This window comes from Polyodon spathula, chromosome 22 (genome assembly GCF_017654505.1).
Source record: "Polyodon spathula isolate WHYD16114869_AA chromosome 22, ASM1765450v1, whole genome shotgun sequence".
Lineage (NCBI taxonomy): Eukaryota > Metazoa > Chordata > Actinopteri > Acipenseriformes > Polyodontidae > Polyodon > Polyodon spathula.
In genome coordinates, this window is record NC_054555.1 from 29,708,517 (window position 1) to 29,728,155 (window position 19,639).

General features: G+C 41.9%; 2 protein-coding genes across 2 annotated transcripts; one reads left to right on the forward strand and one right to left on the reverse strand.

Moving 5' to 3' along the window:
- The first annotated feature begins 1,133 nt into the window (after positions 1 to 1,133).
- LOC121297481 (microprocessor complex subunit DGCR8-like) lies at positions 1,134 to 11,298 on the forward strand. The gene is made up of 14 exons (XM_041223831.1): positions 1,134 to 1,223; positions 2,153 to 3,249; positions 4,230 to 4,401; positions 4,963 to 5,105; positions 5,222 to 5,546; positions 6,085 to 6,282; positions 6,583 to 6,684; positions 7,018 to 7,116; positions 7,732 to 7,814; positions 7,970 to 8,070; positions 8,154 to 8,260; positions 8,467 to 8,594; positions 8,815 to 8,928; positions 9,141 to 11,298. Exons 2-14 carry the CDS (start codon positions 2,518 to 2,520, stop codon positions 9,222 to 9,224), a joined length of 2,388 nt encoding a protein of 795 aa, XP_041079765.1. The 5' UTR covers positions 1,134 to 1,223; positions 2,153 to 2,517; the 3' UTR covers positions 9,225 to 11,298.
- A 181-nt stretch (positions 11,299 to 11,479) lies between these two features.
- Positions 11,480 to 19,615, reverse strand: trmt2a (tRNA methyltransferase 2 homolog A). The gene is made up of 13 exons (XM_041223832.1): positions 19,548 to 19,615; positions 19,031 to 19,154; positions 17,745 to 18,390; positions 17,287 to 17,395; positions 16,946 to 17,127; positions 16,471 to 16,585; positions 15,915 to 16,030; positions 15,019 to 15,130; positions 14,450 to 14,572; positions 14,010 to 14,085; positions 13,109 to 13,225; positions 12,575 to 12,671; positions 11,480 to 12,233 (listed from the first exon to the last, which is right to left on the reverse strand). Exons 3-13 carry the CDS (start codon positions 18,377 to 18,379, stop codon positions 11,939 to 11,941), a joined length of 1,977 nt encoding a protein of 658 aa, XP_041079766.1. The 5' UTR covers positions 18,380 to 18,390; positions 19,031 to 19,154; positions 19,548 to 19,615; the 3' UTR covers positions 11,480 to 11,938.
- Between the last annotated feature and the right edge of the window lie 24 nt (positions 19,616 to 19,639).

The following is a 19,639-nucleotide window of genomic DNA, read 5'->3' on the forward strand; positions in this document are numbered from 1 at the left end:
ACACTGATCAGCCTTAACTGCATAGAGGAGACCACACTGATCAGCCTTAACTGCATAGAGGAGATCGCACTGATCAGCCTTAACTGCATAGTGAAGACCGCACTGATCAGCCTTAACTGCATAGAGGAGATCACACTGATCAGCCTTAACTGCACAGAGGAGACCACATTGATCAGCCTTAAATACATATAGGAGACCACACTGATCAGCCTCAACTGCATAGAGGAGACCACACTGATCAGCCTTAACTGCATAGTGGAGACCACACTTATCAGCCTTAACTGCATAGTGGAGACCACACTGATCAGCCTTAACTGCATAGTGGAGACCACACTTATCAGCCTTAACTGCATAGTGGAGACCACACTGATCAGCCTTAAATGCAGTAGGTAGGTAATAATTTTGCAATAGCACCTGAAGTTGCAATAACAATATATATCGTGTGTGTGTGCTCTGTATGTTATGGCAGTACACGTATGGCTTGATATGTTCAAACACAAGAACGTGGGTAAGACGAGTCTCAATGGAATCAGACCAACTTCAGTTGTAACTGAATTGGGAGAGGTTGCGGTCAAACAGTTCTAGAGGCCACTGTAAATAAGCAAAGATCGGGCGATGGTCATATTAATAGCTTATGTGTGATGATGATTGGACCTGTGTCGTCATGACAACTTATAGCCTGCCATCTAGCTGCGGGACCGGGGTACTTGTTTCTACAGATAATGCTGGAGTTTGGTTCAAAGTAAACCTATATTATACAGTAGCACAAGACATAACACTTGTATTAATTAACAACAACATTTATGCGTAACCTCGGATAAATACACAAAAAACGGCGCTCCACTACTGCAAAGTAAATGGAATACACTGCCGACTACTGGCTGTCTGATTGGTCGATTATCGCTCTGCGCTGTAGCTCCTCCCTCACGGAGTGACTGGTTCCATCACGGCTCAGTTCTCTCATGGGATTGGTCCCTTCCCTCGCGCAAGCCCTCGTACCGCCGGGATCTTGCCGTTTGTCGCTTTCTGGTTGGCTGAGTTTCAGGCTCCGACGCGCTGATTGGTCTGTGTCCCATCAGTCTGCGCTGTGCTGGTTGGGGGCGGTATTCCGGCTCTTTGCTGCTGTTCGAAGATGGCGACGGAGAGGCAGAGTGAAGATTGTCTTTGTAGAAATGTTTAACTAGATAGGAATTTAATAAATCACGCTGCTTTGCAAATTATCGGTAAGTAAATTCTAAAAAGAGGCCGAAGTCTAGTACAGCTGTATTCGCTATTGAGCAGCAGTTTAGTTTTAAATGTGGAAATGCCAACTACAACAATGTGTGTGTGTGTATATATATATATATATGTGTGTGTGTGTGTGTTTTCCTTTTTTTTTTTTTAATGACCTGTGCCTAGACTTTTCACTGTAATTGTACAGCTAGCTTTAATTATAAAATAATAAATTTTAAAAGATTCGTGCTTACTTGGGAGCTTGCCAACAGTGTTATTTATAGTGTATCAGGTTTATCACGTATTTTCTAATAGGTTCATTAATAATGATACAAATAAAAAAAAACTGAAGCAGACGAGACTGTCTGGACGTGATCGAGAAACGAAGAACCCGTATGACGTCGAGTCTGTCTGCCTGCGTTAAAATCGATACATGTAAACCAAATCAATTTTTTTTTTTTTTTTTTACCCTGAATGGAGTTTTTGAATGTTTGAAAACTTAAGACATATGACACCTGGCTAAAACCATGGAGACAAACAATTTTTAGCCGATTCAGAAACACTTTAGACAAGGCTAAGCGAATGGTTAAATTAAAGGAGATATAAAAACGCATGGCCTAGCCCAGTCCAGATATACATTGATATACACAATGAATAATAATTCATTCATGTGAGGGTTAGTCCCCTTGCCCCTTTGCACACCCCTGCGGCACTGTACATTGCAAGCATGCCCGACTTGTTTATATAATTTCACATGCAACACAGTAGAATGTTGTGCTTGGTTTTGAGGGGGTTGTGTGGGGTCTCCTTGCATGTGCCAACAGTAACTTGTCCTTTCCCTCAAAATAATTACTTTTGTTAACTTGACTATTAAACATTTATGATTACAATACATTAAAAATAAACTAATTTTAATTTTTTTTTTCTTTCTTTGCTGCAGTTGGATCTTTTGACAAAGAAGATTTGGCAGTAGAAGATGAACCATGCCTCGCTATGGGCTGCGATTAAGCTGAATGCATTGTGATTTCCAATAATTGAGACAGTGATTCTAACAAGCTGTCTACATTAATGAAAAGAACAGTGTCGTCAGCTTAACATAATCACCAGTGTCCCATGCCCGAGTAGCAAATACGTTGTTCTATTTTTAATACAGAATTCAGAGGAAATGTTTTAACTTCTGCATGTCATTGAATAGTTGTAAAGCTTAAGTCTGTTCATTTTCACCGTTATTTGCAAAGTAATAGTAAATCTGACAATTTTTTTTCACTGCTGTATTAAGTAACAAGTAGTATTAAAATTGAAAAGATGGAGACGCATGAAATTGTACCTCCCCTTCCGCAAGAGCTACCTGAACCCATGAGCTTGGAGAGCCCTGATTGCCCCCCGCCGCTCCCGCCAGTTCCGATGCAGCCTCCACCACCTCCCCTGCAAACGTCCAGTGACGCAGAGGTAATGGACGTTGGCTCCGGTGGTGATGGACAGTTAGACTCCCCAGCAGGGGACCGCAAAACGATTGGCACGGCACCGCTTCACACAAAGGGATCGGGTTCCTTCAGCAGCCGTCTTACAGAGGATACAGAAACCAGCGTCATGAACCCTAGAACCGCTCGGCACGCGCCTCCCGTCTCCAGCTTCTTACCCAATTTAAAGCTGCTTAAAGATGTAAAAATCCGTGTGAGTTTTACAGAGAGCTGTAGAAGCAAGGACAGGAAAGTCCTGTACACGGGGCATGGTCAGGAGGTGGAGGCAGAAGCCCATCTCGGTCACGATAGCTTAAACGGTGACTTGCATGAGAGCGATCTTTGCAGTGCTAGTGGTTCGGGCTCTCTGGGTGTGTCAAGCTTAAATCAGGAAAATAAATGTGAGAATGCAGAGGTTGATCAGGAGACGAAAGTAGAGTTTGCAGTTCTGGATGAACTGGAGGATTTCACTGAGAATTTTATGGAAACCGACGATGGCGAGAGAGCGGGCTTCCAGTCGGAGGCGATCGTTCAGCATGAGCCTGTGGATGAGGAGCTCCTCAATTACTCGTACGAGGTGTGTTTACAAGCTTTGAGGTGAACCTGTAGATAGAATGCTGCTGTACACTGCTTGTTCTGTGCTTGTCTGCTGCATGCCATTCATTTGGAGTGCTTTGCTTGACTATAAAAAGGTAACGCACTGCTTTCATGTTAACATTCCCAGAAGGAACTGAAAACATTCCCCAAATCTCTCTTCAATCCAGATTGTTGATGGTTGCAGGCAGAGTAGGGGACTGTACTATTTTTTTAAGTTCCAATCCCATTTCTAATCCCAATTCCCTTTTAATCAATTCAAATTCCTGTTCCAGGGAACTGGGATTGGAAATGGAAATTGGAATTAACCCCAACTCCGGTAGTAGGTTCGCTAAATTTAATTCGGGTCAAATTTCAGGAACTGGCTTATTGATCTGTTTTTTTTCCAGCTTTAAGAAATCTTTGTAGCATGTAGGTAAACCAACTTTCTCTTATCTTGTATTATATTTTTTATCTTCTCAACTTCACCCCTATTTTTTCGACCCAATTTATAATTCCCTATTCCAACATCACTGCTGCAAACCTCTGTGCCCGCAGTCAAGCCAGTAACCTCTTCATCTGCCTTACCCAAGTAGCAGCTGTTACTAAGCTGCTGAACTTTGGAAGTAAGGGACTCGCTGGGCGCCTGACCAGTAAGGGTCACTGAAGTGCGATCTGATTTCTACACTAACCCTGCAGGAGCACAAAAGCCAGTGCAGCTCTTCCTGAATCCCCAGCCAAGACTGGCAACCCAGAGTATTGAATAGACCCTAGAAGTGATTTTTATTTGTGTTTTGTGAGAGGAATGCATTAAACCCACTCATTAAAGGTGTTGTGTGAAAAGCCAGGAGGAGCTGTGCTTGTTTTTTTTTTCAAGCTCCTGATAATGCAGCCAGTAGGGTTTAGGAGATCTGGTCAAAAGCAAAGCCCTGGAGACCAAAGAATGACAGGGTAGGCCCTGCTCTCTCAACACTCTCTCTCCAGGACGATTTCGATAATGATATTGATGCCCTACTGGAGGAGGGGCTCTCAGTTCCTAAAAAAAAGATGCGGATGTCTGAGTCTGACAAGTACGGTGGAGGAGAGAGCGACCATCAGTCAGAGGGGGAGATGAGTGTGCAGCCAATGATGACCAAAATCAAAACTGTGCTTAAAAGTAAGTGTTTGTTTTTTAAAATAATTCTATCAGCAGTAAACGTAACTCTGCTGTTTACACTTGGGACTCATTGATTAATACTAACGTTTAGAAAATGTGTTATTTAAACTCTAAATTGCTGAAATAGTGCTCCCATATAGGAAATAGTTTTGAATGTACTAACTGAGATGTAAACAGGGTGTACTGAATGAATTGAGTGACTGATATCTCATGAATGTTTAGGTGAATGCCTGATCGTTTACTAGTATTGCTAAACTCTATTTCAGGGTGTACTGAAAACGTATCAGCTTGGCACCCCTGGTCGGATGCACAGGAGGCTTTGGGATTTATGATTAGGCTATGGAGAGCCTGAGGGCATTTACAGGGATAGAAATAAGACTCCCACTGCATAGCAGTTTGATCCGTTCCAGGATTTAGTTTAATAAGACATGGCTGAGCTTGTTACCTGTACGCTGTGGTTAATCGGGCTGATTTTAAAATCTGGCATGGGGGGAAACTGCTATGCAACAGGAGTGTCGTTTCCATCCCTGATTTTTGCATTTTCACTTTGCCTGTCTGTAGGTCGTGGCCGCCCCCCTACGGAGCCCCTTCCTGACGGGTGGATTATGACATTCCATAACTCTGGCATTCCCGTGTACCTTCACAGAGAAACACGCGTTGTTACCTGGTCCAGGCCTTACTTCCTGGGAACAGGGAGCATAAGGGTAAGAGACAATTGTGCCAGGGCAAAACTGGACTCATTTTTAATTTTAGCAGTGGACAATACGTTAGTTGTGTTCGCAAACAAATGCTTTATTGTGTGTTCTTTTTTATTCTATAGAAACATGATCCTCCAACCAGTACCATTCCTTGCCTGCACTACAAAAAAATTAAGGAACGAGAAGAAAGGGAACAAAATGGAGAGGTGACGCCGAACGGAGAAACCTCCCCCGTGAAGGCAGGAGTGCTGGACACCTGGGACAGGGCTGATGAGCCAGACTCCACAGCTCCTGAGGAATCCGCTGCAGCCGGTCTGGGACCTGCTGCTGGCTCAGCCTCCACCGAACTGCTCTCGGAGGAAAGGGAGGCTCCGGCCAGCGAGGCAGCCCAGGGAGCGCTGTGCCAGGTGAAGGCCAAGGTAGAAGTGTGCAAAGACGAATCCATAGGTAAGAGACTCGGAGAGACGCAGTTGTTTTAGTGACAGTAAAGTTACATTAATACGTGTGCTGTGATTCTTGTGTCTTTGTGTCTTATGTTCGAGGCGTTCCAACCAGTGCTTTCAAATCCAAATTGTCATTTTGTTTTATTGCTATTGTTGCCTGCCCCCCTTCTTTAGATTTGTATTCACTCCCCCTTTTTATAAGGCATCCTTTTTATGCCTGTTTGGCTGCATGGTCACGGCTCCCATTCACCCCGTAGTGTCTTTCCTCTTGCACTTCCAGTCATGTTCTAAGGTGGAAAACAAAGGGCACCTTCTAGTAACTACAGCGATATATAAAGGGGGAGCATTGTAAGTCGCGTTATAATTTATACAAATATTAAATGCTAATCAATGCTTTTACAGAGAATGTAGCCGAACCTCACCACCCCGTGCTTAATGATAAACTGTTGCAGCAGACACAGTTCCCTCTGTGTGAAGTAGACGGTTACTCAGTATTGAGGGTGTGCTTTCTTTTTTTTGTTTTGTTTTTTTTAAACCTCCAGATGTTGAAGAATTCCGGAAGTACCTGGAAAGGCGGTTCGACTTTGAACAAGTTACCGTGAAGAAGTTTCGAACCTGGGCCGAGAGGCGCCAGTTTAACAGGGAGATTAAGCGCAAGCAGGCTGAAGCTGAGAGACCCATCCTGCCAGCCAATCAGAAATTGATTACTCTGTCCGTGCAAGACGCTCCAACAAAGAAAGGTATGATCCTTCAGTGATGACAGTACAGTCTCATAGAGTTGATGGTAAATGTAATAAATGTGGCAAATTAAGAACCCCTTTGAAGGGAGCTCTAATGTTTTTGTGACTCGGGCAGCGCTGCCAATTCAGTAATTTTGCACTGTACTAGCAGAAAACAGAAACCCATATTCCCCAGCTTAACCCACCTATAGAAGCTACAAAAATGAAAATGAAGCTTTTTCGAGACAGATTTGAAATCATTGTTTTTTCTTTTATTTAGGTGGTACGGAATGTTTTATAAGAACGTTTTTCTTTTTTCAGAGTTTGTTATTAATCCTAATGGGAAATCAGAAGTTTGCATCCTACATGAATATATGCAGCGGGTTCTCAAGGTCCGCCCAGTTTATAACTTTTTTGAATGTGGTGAGTCTTAAATAAATCAAATTAAAATGTCCTTTTATTTCACCCAGTGTAAATAACAACAGGTGGAAAGATGTTGGAACAAGCTGAACTCACAGGTTACGGAGAATGGAAGTTCTTAAATGTACTGTGTTGCACTTATACAGAGAGCTTTTATAATAGGCATCTGATAACTCAAAAAGGCCAGAAATCATCTAGCAAATGATGGAGACACCTTTGTTTTAAACAGCCACAACTGTCCTTTTGGAAACCAGGTTACTTAACCAGCTTCCTAATAATACTGTTTGTGGGTGACAGGGAAAGCTCATAACATTTTCTTTGTTACATGCATTTCAGAAAATCCCAGTGAACCGTTTGGAGCTTCAGTTATTATAGACGGCGTGACGTATGGAACAGGAACTGCAAGCAGTAAGAAACTCGCCAAGAATAAAGCTGGTAATTGAGCTTTTCTTTACAAAAAAGGTGTTCATTTCAGTTTCATATCTTTTCTGCTGTTGATTTCAAATTGCAGTTCCCTGCTAGCAAAACAAAGAACAGGTGAGACTGGAACTTGCTTGAGATTACATACCATGCAAATCTTGTGAGGATTGAAGAAGTAACTTGGCTATGGAGTTTGAGCCTGTCTGACATGTAGTGAAGTGGTGTAGCAACAGTGGGGTTATCTGACCAGTCATTCCTAACACAGAAGCCCTTTCCTAGAAGGTAATGACTGCTCTAGGAGATTGGGAGATTTCCTGATGAGATAAGAGCGACCAACACTGAGCAGCAAAGACTTGGAAAGCTGCCAATAAGAACACTGGTATAAACAGACAGAATAGATTTTAGTGCAACCACAAACAATGTTACTGTGGATCACGTTATGAAAAACTTGTTTTAACCAGTTACTGTTGGTGTTTTTTCTTTTATGGCAAAGGGAACCATTGTGGTATGAGCTGAATCCATATATATATATAAATATATATATATATAATTGTACTCTGCCATAACTGTATGTGTGTTTAGAACACCTGAGCACTCTCCCAGCTTTGTAATGTGAACTCCTCCCCCCAGCTCGAGCTACACTGGAAATCCTCATCCCTGACTTTATAAAGCAGACCTCTGAGGACAAGCCTAAAGACACAGAAGAACTTGAGGTGAGTCTGTGCAGAAAGCAGTCTCTGAATGTTCAGGCTAGTTGTTATTATGAAAGGGTGAAGGAGATGTGTTGTGTTTTTTTCATGTCACGTATTGCATGTTCCTTGCTCTGCTATGCCTGTGACGGCTCTTATGTATTTTCTTTCCTTCCTAGTATTTTAACCATATCAGTATTGAGGACTCGAGGGTGTATGAACTCACAAATAAAGCTGGATTACTGTCGCCATATCAGATTCTTCATGAGTGCCTTAAGAGGTAAGATATCGATATATGTATTGAGACACCATTTGCTCGTTCTTGAACTTATGTCTTAACATTTATTTTTTCTCTCTCCATAGAAACCATGGGATGGGTGACACCAGCATCAAGTTTGAAGTGATACCTGGTAAAAACCAGAAGAGTGAATATGTCATGACTTGTGGCAAGCACACTGTGAAAGGCTGGTGTAAGTACAGATCTTCCGGAAAGTTCCGTTTAGATCACTTTCAATTTTTTTTTTTTTTTAATACTTTTTGCAACATTGCTAGTGCACGCTTCCTTTTGAACCTCATGAAGAATGTAAAGTGACATAACTTGTGGTTGTTAGAGGTGCAGAAACACTGTGCAGTGAAAGTGACTCTGTTTTAACAGTTTTTTTTGTTTTTCTTGTAGGTAAAAATAAGCGAGTGGGGAAGCAGCTGGCCTCTCAGAAAATCCTGCAGTTGCTGCACCCCCACGTGAAGAACTGGGGGTCCCTTCTACGCATGTACGGGAGGGAGAGCAATAAGATGCTGAAAAAGGTACAGGGGTCACGTGTTCTCTTTTCTGGATGCCATTTCCAAACTAATGACTCAAGGTAAAGCAAGCATTTACAAGTCTAATCAGTGATCCAGAAAAACAGAGGAGTGAGGTCAGCTGTTTCTAACATAGTCCCGTTTTAATCAATGTACTGTAATGAACGTCTCTGAACTTACTTCATGGGCAGCTTCTTTATTTTCATATTTAATTGTCTTTTGCTAGGAAAATTCAGACAAAAGTGTGATTGAACTTCAGCAATATGCCAAAAAGAACAAGCCAAACCTTCACATCCTGAACAAACTGCAAGATGAAATGAAGAAACTGGCAAAGGACCGGGTAAGCGTTAATCTGGGTAAATACTGTGTGATGAGAAGAGGCTGTAAAACCAGGCTTGTTGGGTCATAACTTTTATACATGTGATTGGTAAATGGCTCCTTACAAAAGCACCCAAGACAAAAGGATTACGTATTGCATAAATTACTATAGTTCCTATTCTATTCATTGTATGTGTTTTATTATTCCTTTAAAACACTGAATTTGTATTGAAGGAAGAGACCAGGAAGAAGCCAAAGATGACGATAATGGAATCAGCACAGCCTGGCAGCGAGCCTCTGTGTACTGTTGATGTTTAAGAAACTGCGCCCAGGAGATCAAAGTGGCACAGAAAACAAGTCTTGCAACCAACAACCCTTTACTGCAGAATGCAAAGTCAACTCCCACCTCTCTAAAGTGTGCATTGTACGAGAGGGACATGGCAATATTACTTCACTGGAGGGATGCCTTGATCTTGAGTACTGTTAAGAATTACTGGCACATTGTTTTTTTTTTTTTTTAATGGTGAATCTGTTTTTGCCCCCACAACATGTTCACAAATGCAATACAACTCCAGTGGAAATGCTTGTTTTTATAGGGTGCTAGAAATTACTTGCACCCCCCCCAAGCACTCAAATACATATTAAAAAAAACTTAAGTAATAAATCAAAAAATATTTGTTGGCATCTGCAACAGGAAACGGATGCATTTTTAAAATATATATAGTTTAAACCGAATGCAGTAGAGAGGGTTTCATGTTATATCTGCATCTGTCTTAATGTTTAATGTTGGCATGGACAAAGTCGTTAAACTTCATTGAAATATAATGGGTATGTTTTAACATTGGTTTAAGAAACAGAAAAGGAACGCCTTTTTTTATCCATTTTTATTATCTCAAAAAACAGCTGTGTTTTGATTAGCCTTTGTGGACATGCGTAATGGAATTTGAATCTTGCAGCATATCAAAGGTTTGCTTTAATTGCTGACCAGTTAAGCTATAAAAGTTGCACTGGACTGCAAAGTAAACCAGAGCACAAGCGCTTGCGAATACTTTGCCTGGGGTGTGAAAGGGCCAAGTACAAATGATTCATATTATTATTGTATTACTATTATTTCTGCATCAAAGGGTTAGGAAAAGCACTTTTTGTTGAACTATAAACTATATGCATATTCAAAGCTTTGATGGATTGCTAAAAAAATAACACTACATAAAAAATCATTTTGGTGTTAAATAATCACAAGGTGGCTCAGTTATCAAAACTAAGGCAGCACATTCTCAATGGTAAACCAGGTCATGTAGGGCTGTAATGTCATGACAACTCCTGTTGGCGCAAATAAAACAATTTCAGGGCAGATGTATTTCTCAAAAGCTCCAAGTAGAATGGCACATGTTTCCTTAACAAATCTTATTTCATTTTCACAAAGGGCTAGTATCTTCAATCAAGGGGAGTAGAAGCTGAAAGTCCTTGTAGTAACCCTAGGGTTAACAGTGCAAGCCCTTTTCCTTAAGCCTGCTTTGCAGGGCTTTTCCTAAGAAGGGTGAGGTACAGCACACATTTGCTGGAGTTAACAGCTGAAATGTTTCTGGTGAAACGCTGCCATTAGCATGTATTGAGTTAGATTGTCTTAATGGCTTGTGTATGTCTGTATTTGTAACTTTTGACAACATCTTAACAATTGCCCTTTTCTGTTCATCTCAAAACTAGTCAAGTTATTTTACACAAAAGGTACATTGTGTGTGTGAGATGCAGTGATAACTTTAAGCAATCGCATAACAAGAAAAAGGTACCAGCCTTTAGCTCGATCAAAAATGTGTACGTCTTATTTAAGATTAAAAAGACCCACTACTATCTCTATAGAGCATTAAACAAGCAATGTGAACCAAAGCTTCAATAATATCGTCTTATGCATTTTCTATAGGATAGCGTAGTTTGCTGTATTGAAAATAAATAAAAAAACAAGAGAGAAAAAAATGCAATAACTGCTGGAACAAGTCATTTCAGCTGCTGTACACTGTCATTTTGTGAAGTGTTTTGCTTTTTCTTAATGTTTGCTGGGTGTGTGGGGGTGTTAAAATGCCATCGCTTACTGTGGCACGTAAGCTCAAAGCATATGTACAATAGGGAATAGATGGATGCTTAAGAGTGTGCTTTATCATGCAATTGTTTGTCTGGAGAGAACTGACATTTTACGCCTTTCGTCTCTTTCAAAATGTGTGCATTTCGCTGTAGTGTGTGGAGAAAAAGAAGCTTTCTTTTTTATTACCTGGTACAGTCTGACTTGTAACTTTTGCTAGAGACGCTGCCTAGACGATGAAGTATGTCCTGTAATGTGACTGAAGTGCGCTGACTTCTTCAATGAAATTTGTTTATGCAAATAAACCTCTAAGCTCAATGTAAAAGCCTCCCTCTGTCTCTTAAGAATGAAACACAAAAGGTTGAAATATTAGCCGTCATGTATTGCTGGCAGGGTCCAGGCAGCCGAGGGTACCATTGACAGGTGCCGTAGAGGCCACTTACAAACCTTTGAATTGTGGTGGGGAAAACTACATATGAGACACAGTACCTGAAAAAACTCAAATTGACAGGTTTTATTTCAAATCTGTTAAAAAAAAAAAAGTGTTACTTTTCAAACTGAACAGACCTGTGAGCACAATGCCTTTAACATTACACTTGTTTTTGGATAACTCTACATAAAACAATGTTCAAGTCAGTCCCACCTTTTCCCTTTAGAAGAAATAAACATCTCTGTTGGAACAGACCAGGCAGCATCTTCCAGTGAAACAACACTAGAGGCCATGCTGCTGTACATGGAAATGCAGCCCCCAGAGTGCTCTCTCAATACTTCTCAATTCAATGCTGGCCCATGTACAAAGGTATTCTATATTACTGGAGAAGGGCACACAGTACAGTTCTTTATGTCCGAGTCAGATAGAGGGGGCACTGCATTGTATTTTCATATCTCTTCCACATGTTTACACAGGATGGTACATCCTGAACAGCAATAGGGATGGGAAATAAGACAGTCCTGTGTGCTAGGGTTCCTTTGCGGGGAGCTGTGATCCGGTTTCCTCAGTCTGACTGGCAAGGAGCTGTGATCCAGTCTCTGTCTGACTGGCAGGAAGCTGTGATCCAGTCGACTCATTGGCGGGGTCTCTGTGTAAGCTGGGCTCTGCAGTGGCAGCAGCAGCTCCGTTGGAATTATACTCCACTCTCTCGAACAGGAGGAGCAGCTCACAGTGCATGGTCTGGGGAAACAGGTCCACTGCCATGGCTCTGATTGGTCGAAAGGGAGACCCCTTCACTCGGTTCGAGGGGGATCTGCAAAGACTGCGCAATAATTCAGAATGCTGATTAGTCTCTGTTGTGTAGTGAACTGTCCTAGGGTGATATATGGCATTCAACAGTAAATACATAATTCTGGTTTGTTATTCAATTTTTTTACTATGCATTACGTGTGGGATCAAATTCAGGTTGTCCCTGCAAACACAGTGCTTGCATCTCAGTAGACTAATCCTTAATAATGCAAATCGGGGGTGAAACCAGAAGAATAAATACAAACGATCTTTACAACTACAACATTGAAATGCATGCATAGCATTCTGTTCATAAAGCGACAGGAACCCGAGCCATCCTGTTTTAATGACAGCTGCGCCTCCGTCTCAACTTACTCTATAAAATTGTTCATGGCTGCTTTGGCGTTGCAGGCCACGTAGACTAGCCTCTTTAAGTGCTCTGCTCTTCTGATTGCCAGGATAACTTTGGGATCTGCAAAATAAAATGCACTTCATGAAATATATTCATGGAGATGAACACACTGCTGAGGGAAGACCAGAATAATCCATACAGCAAAAAAAAAAACACAACTCTAACAGAAAGCGTAGAAGAATACTTTCTTGCATCACATGACTTTCCATAGACACACACCCCGCACTGTCAGCCGGTGAATACAGGATGCAGTACCCAACTGTACACAATAAAACAAGTTACCTTCTGTCACACGTCAATGTTTACAAAGAGCAGGTATCGGAAAAAGCAAATCTCATTCTGTGTAGATTTATTTAGCAATTAGAAAGTAAAGTTAAAAATGCAACATAAAAGCATATTTGCAGTTGTGTCATTTCACTGAAACCGCTGTGATCAAGTTTTGAAGTCACACACAGGAGTAACCAACCACTCAACTATAAACATAAACACAAACTCACGCAGCCCCGCTCTGGGTGGGTCCACAATAGCAACCAGACTTTGCGACACAACGGAGTTAATTAAAGTGGGAAATATGTCTTCTGCCTTTCCACAGCGGAACTCCACGTTGCTCAAACCTGAAATGGGAGAACGAAAGACATCTTCAAAAAAAAAAAAAAAAAAAAAAAAAAAAAAAAACCCAAAAACCTTTTTTTAATTTTGGTTTTATGTATTTTTTTATTTTATGTTTTATTTGTATTAATTTTTTTAATAATGTAAATTTATGTTTTTTATTATTTATTATTTTTATGGTTAATAATTGTTAAATTATTTTATATTATATTTGTGATATTTATTTGTATTGTTTTTTTACTATATATATAAATTAGTATTGTTTTTTATTATATTAGTATAGTTTTTTATTTTATAATAAATATTTAGTATGTATTATTATATATTTTATATTTTTTATATGGTGTTATTGAATATTTTTTTAATAAAAGATCTTAAATACACAGAACAATCTACTCACTTAGCTCCTTTACATACAAACTCATTTTGGTTCAAGCCTCTGCTTGATTTGACAGTTTTAGGAAACTGATTGAACACAATTAACATAAATGTAATAATCCAATTGCCAGCTAACATAAATGCCACCACTATTTAAAACCTCTGAACTAGGTTCTTCCGGAAATTATAGTCAGTTATCAAAATGACTATTAACATCAGTCACTGACGAGAGCATTAAAATGGGGCCCATTATGATTAACTGCACTACTTATTAATGTTGAGGCAGGTTATCTTACAGTGGTCATGATGTACAGTAGCAGTAAACCCTCTACAAAAGGATCTGGTGCTGCACTGAGGACAGGTCTCGCTGGTGAAACCTGCACACAGCAGGGCAGCGGGACCCTTACTCACCGTTAATCTGAGCGTTGACTTTGGCATCTTCCACAGCTTCCTGACACAGCTCGATCCCGATCACTTTCTTTACCTTCTGCACACAAACACACACAGTGATGACAGCAGGTCAGTTACACACACACAGAATTACACAGCAGCACACACTGAAGGGATGACAGCAGGTCATCTAGATCAACTTGGCTAATACACGATACACATTCGTCTATAGAATACGACTTGACTTTCTAACACAATTCTACACAACAGAGGTATACTTAAATGGAGAAAAGCAGGCAAAACAGAAGCAGTTCTCTAAAAGATGTGTCCAAGTGTAAAGTCTTGACAAACGCATGACAATCCAGGCCTTGTTGACTTGTTTTATTGAAATAATATTTCACAGCGGGCAGGCCCAGGAGATGGAGCATCTTGTTCTTGTGGGGTTGGCACAACGCCCATACCTTTGCCAGGGAGATCCCGATAGTCCCCGTGCCACAGCACACATCGAGCAGCGTGCTGTCCGGATCCAGCTGGGCCCAGTCTCCCACTGCAGAGTACAGCACCTCTGCAGCCAGCGTATTCACCTGGGGAACACACCCACCCAGCACACACCTTATTGACCACAGCAAGCGCAGGTTTCCATATAGAACATGTGAAAAAAAATAAAACTCACGCAAGATAATTATGTTTCCAGTTTTACAGGTAAAGGTAATACTGTATAAATAACTGACAAGCAGATCACTCGCTTCTGTATGCTGTGACTGCTAACGGCTGTCTACGTGACTGTGTAAAGCTGCTGTACCAGTACTACTGTAAGTTAAACTAAAACTGCATATACTGAATGTAAAGTTGTGGATTTTGCTCATTAAAAAAACAGTCTTTGATAAAAACCTTCCGCATGCATTCTGTGCAAGGACTTTTCACACCGAACAGGCTTGAGTAGTTTAAAATGAAAGTTATCACCCAGCAGAGCAGAGACTTGCAGAGCTGAGGAACGTCACTGCAAGCCCTCCACTTCACACGGTTCTACCTGGAAGAAGGCATGAGGTGAAATCCTGAACCTCAGTCCTAGCAGCTCTTCGTGGATCCACAGATCCCCAGCCACGTGGTCAAGGGGCAGGTCCTCCAGGGTGGGAGATTTCCTAGGAGGGAAAAGAAGTGAAGCGTGTTCGAAACCCTGGAATGTACAGGACTAATCTGAACTCCTTCAACACTGCAGCCTAACCCTGCACGGCACACAAGGAACTGAGCGGCTGCTGAGCTCCTTCAACACTGCAGCCTAACCCTGCACGGCACACAAGGAACTGAGCGGCTGCTGAGCTCCTTCAACACTGCAGCCTAACCCTGCACGGCACACAAGGAACTGAGCAGCTGCTGAACTCCTTCAACACTGCAGCCTAACCCTGCACGGCACACAAGGAACTGAGCAGCTGCTGAACTCCTTCAACACTGCAGCCTAACCCTGCACGGCACACAAGGAACTGAGCGGCTGCTGAGCTCCTTCAACACTGCAGCCTAACCCTGCACGGCACACAAGGAATTGAGCAACTGTTCACACGGTTTCTTCTTAAAATACATTTGAGATCGACTCGAGCATCACAAGGAGGAAACAGACCATTTGGATGCCCGGATTTAAACCCCGTTTCCTGCACCTCATTGCAAAAATAAGAAAATTAGCATCATTTGTATTTCTGGGATACATAAGTCCCTTGTACCTTAAAGGAAAGAGAAGTGCACTCAAATCTGCAGAGCGCTCTAGTAGTATAGGAAGACTATTACACTAGCGCTAATGAAATCTACCAATACTTATAAACACAGCATGATTTAGATTCATATTTCAGGATGTAGAAATTCAAACTATTCCGTTAGTTATCCCCGGTTGAAAACGTTTGTTCTATTTTTTTAATGTACAAAACTCCTCCCTACCTTTGGCCTTCTTTTACAAAATAGAGAGAAGTCACCCCGCTGCCCTTTCCACTTCCCTCCATGAAATACTTTCCAAGAGAGCGTTTCAGCTCCTCCAACTCTGCATCGCTCAGCTTCTAGAAAATACAAGAAATGCCTTGTTCAAATACATGCCTGCAGAGATCCACACACCAGCATGCAAAGACAACAAACACACAGGATTCACATCTCCCTGCACCCTGCAAACATTCACTCACACAATCACTTACAAAAGTGTACCACGGCATTTCTGCAGTTTTATCACGCTTTTCCCATGGTTATACTCTGCGTTTACCATACTTAATCCTGGCTTGATGTGTTTTATTAATACGCTTTATTAGATCTCGCTATACAATGCTTACCTAGGCTTTACCATGCTTTCACTGTGCTGTATTACACTCTGCTATGTGAGACTTGTCTAAGGGAATGGGCTCCAGTGCTGTGTTTGCAGGTGCGTGTGGATCTCTGAAATGCTGTGCTTGTTACAGGTTAGCATGTCTTTGCTCTTCTCACAGCCCTCCTATTCAATCAGCCGTACCTGTGGGTTGAAGTACACCACGGCCATGATCTCATTGGTCCTGGTTGTGCGCACAGTCAGCTGCTTCCAGTGGCCCTCGTACGTCTCCGGGCTGTACACTGAGAATCCAGTGGTCCTGGATTGAAAAAAAGAAAATATAAAAACATGTCACTTTTAAAAGTATTTGTTAGTTAACACCCAGTAAAATAAATTACAATACAAGACCTATGTGAATTCACCCATGTAAAACAGACCCAAGCGCCTGGGAGTTTCTATGTACCTACAGAACACAATGTTTAATCCCCTTAACCTTCAACATGTGTCAGTCTCAGTTTTGTACAGGTTACTGATAGCACAGATTGGATTACAGAAGTTTATCAATGAAGGGGAAGAAGGAAAGACATGCAGGCAGTTCCACAAGCAGAGGCGAACAGCAGCATGTGAACTGCAGAGAGATCCAGCTCCACATCCCAGTGCTGCAGTCCGCGCGTCTCACCTGATGTAGTCCTGGAACGCCTTCACCACTCTCTTGGTGGCATCAGGAATGTGAATGGTGTTGAAAGGCTCCACCACGGCACACGTCCCTCCTTTGTATTTGCCGAGCCGGCAGCCGACCGTTTTGTCTTCCCCGTTGGCTCCCATTCCGATGAGGAATTCGCACTTGTTACGGTATTCAGTCTGGAGCAAGAAATGGGAAACAATAACAATTAAATACTAATCTACACAGGCAAGTGACGTGGGGACAATCCACATTAGGAGCGACTTTGACAGGACACAAGATTGGAGGAGATTGCGCGTCTATTTCAAAGTTTAAGAAGGAAACATGCCCCAGCGTACCTGTGCAGGGGAGGGGCGGATAGCCTCCAGTGGGCAGCACATATTATTGTACTTCTGCTTCTGAACGAACAGCCAGGGCAGCATGGCTTTGTTATTGTTGCCGATTTCCCTGAAACAAAATCAAAACAGATAAATAAACACTGTGCACTGCTGCCTGCAGAGAAATGCATTTCACTCACGATGACACTTATTAAAGGACGAATACCACATAGATTTACCTCCCCATGTTAAACCACTCTGATATAAGATTGTACTAGTGGGTGTTATAAACAGCTTTGCCTTTTTTATTTAAACTTTTACCTGTCAAAATATAACTTTAACCAGGGCTTCGTTTTGGCAGCAGCACAAGAACAAGACCAGACCCTTCAACTGTAAGCAGCGATACGTACAGCAGTACACTTGTTTGTGGAGCTGGGCTAAGGCTGATCCTCTATATAAATAAATAAACCAATACACACTTTGTAAGTCTCTGGAGCACTCCCTCAACTTCCTGCTCTTTCATCTTCAGCTGCTCTTCGTAAGCCACGTTCCACAGCGGGGTCACCACATCTGCAATCTGCTTGCTGAGGGGCTCCTCCGCAGGGCTGTCCGCTGGGGCACAGCGCTTGGCATGGGGCTGCCCCCTGTTGGCCCCCTCCTCCTGCTGCTTCCTCTTCCTGAGGAGGGGGTCCGCCTTGGGCTTGGCCAGCCGCACACTGAGCGCCCGCCCCTTCCACAGCATGCCGTGGACAGACTTCATGGCCTTGTCCCGCTCCTCCTCGCTGCGGAAGGTGACGAAGGCGAAGGGCTGCCTCCCAAACAGCTTGATCTTGTGGGGGTTCACCCCGTGCTTCTCAAGGAACTTCTTCAGGTCGTTGAACCCCACGAACTTGGGCAGGTTCTGGATCTCCACCTTGAAGATCTCCGAGGTGAAGAGGTCATCTCGGACGTAGCGGTAAACGCTGGGGTCCCCCCCTTCATGATCCGGAGGGGGCTCTTTAGCACAGCCACTTTGATCCTCCACACCGGGGCCCCCCGGGATAGGCTCTTTCTCTTCAGCCAGCCCTGAGGGTCCACCCCCTTCTGCCAGACAGGAGCCAGCATCTTCAGTCATTCTCTGCGTTTCTGTAAATAAATTATTAAAATGTACAATTCATTTAGGCAGCTCTGAAGGGAAGGAAATAAGAATCCTGTTTCACTGGGCCATTCCAGACTTGCGCTAATCTGCTTCATAATACAGGCCCAATGGTTTGTCAACATCGGCTAAACTGTGACGGGGTTATAAAGCACACAGTAATACCTGAAAAGGGCTGAAGAAGGACTCTGCAAAGAGCTTCAATAATGTTTGAAATACTGTATTAAATCTGGTTCAACTTAGGGTTACCACATGACTCCATGTACACCAGAGCAGTCTGGTCAGTTCAGGCTTTTCAGCTCATACCCCAATGCATTCTGGTACCTTTCACAGTAGGACTATACTTACCACAATGCATTGGGGTGTGAGTTGAAAAGACTGAACTGGGCTTATGTACAGTCTGCCCTTTTAAACAGTTACAGGAGTAACATTGCAAGATTGCAATACGGTAGCAATTAAAACAGTTCAGACCATTAGTCAAGAAATCACCACTTTTTTTTTTTTTTTTTTTTTTACAAAAGTAAGGTGGTCCCGTCATTACAGTGCGTGTGAAATATACTTCACTAGCCTGTTGGCTTTCATTTTAAAATTACTGACATTATATTACTTTCAGGCAAAAACAATGCTTACCTTTCTTACTGTTCAATAAATTGAAAATAGTAAACGTGGTGTTTACTGCACACTGAATTCAGAGCCATGTGTGGGTCGCCTTGATGGTGAGGGAAAACGCGACTCCTCATAAGAACAGAGGATGCTGGGAGGAAGGTCAAAATAAATAAAACGTTTTTATATCTTAATATGATTTGTATAATTGTCCCACTGCTTTTTAAACATTTAACTTGATAATAATAACCAACCATAAATTAAAAATAAATAAATAAATAAATAAAACACTATAGGAAGTGACGATCGTAGGGTCACTAGGAATGGGGTAAAACATATATACTACAAATAATAAAATAAATAGAACAAAACAACGGTTTTTTTTTTATGTTAATTATATACGTAATTAATAGGCCAATGTAACTTTGTATGCCATTTATTAATATATTGTCAGCATTACGTGTTTAAAATAAAATAAATAATCCATGTAAATTTAACCATATCGTGCTAAGGTTTTAAATCTATCTGTATATAGATGTCTAACCGGGATTGGAGGTGAGACGCTGCCCTCCAATAGTAAAAGGATTGAGAGGCGCGCCGGGAACGAGGTGCACGTCAGGAGGAGAGTTTCAGCGC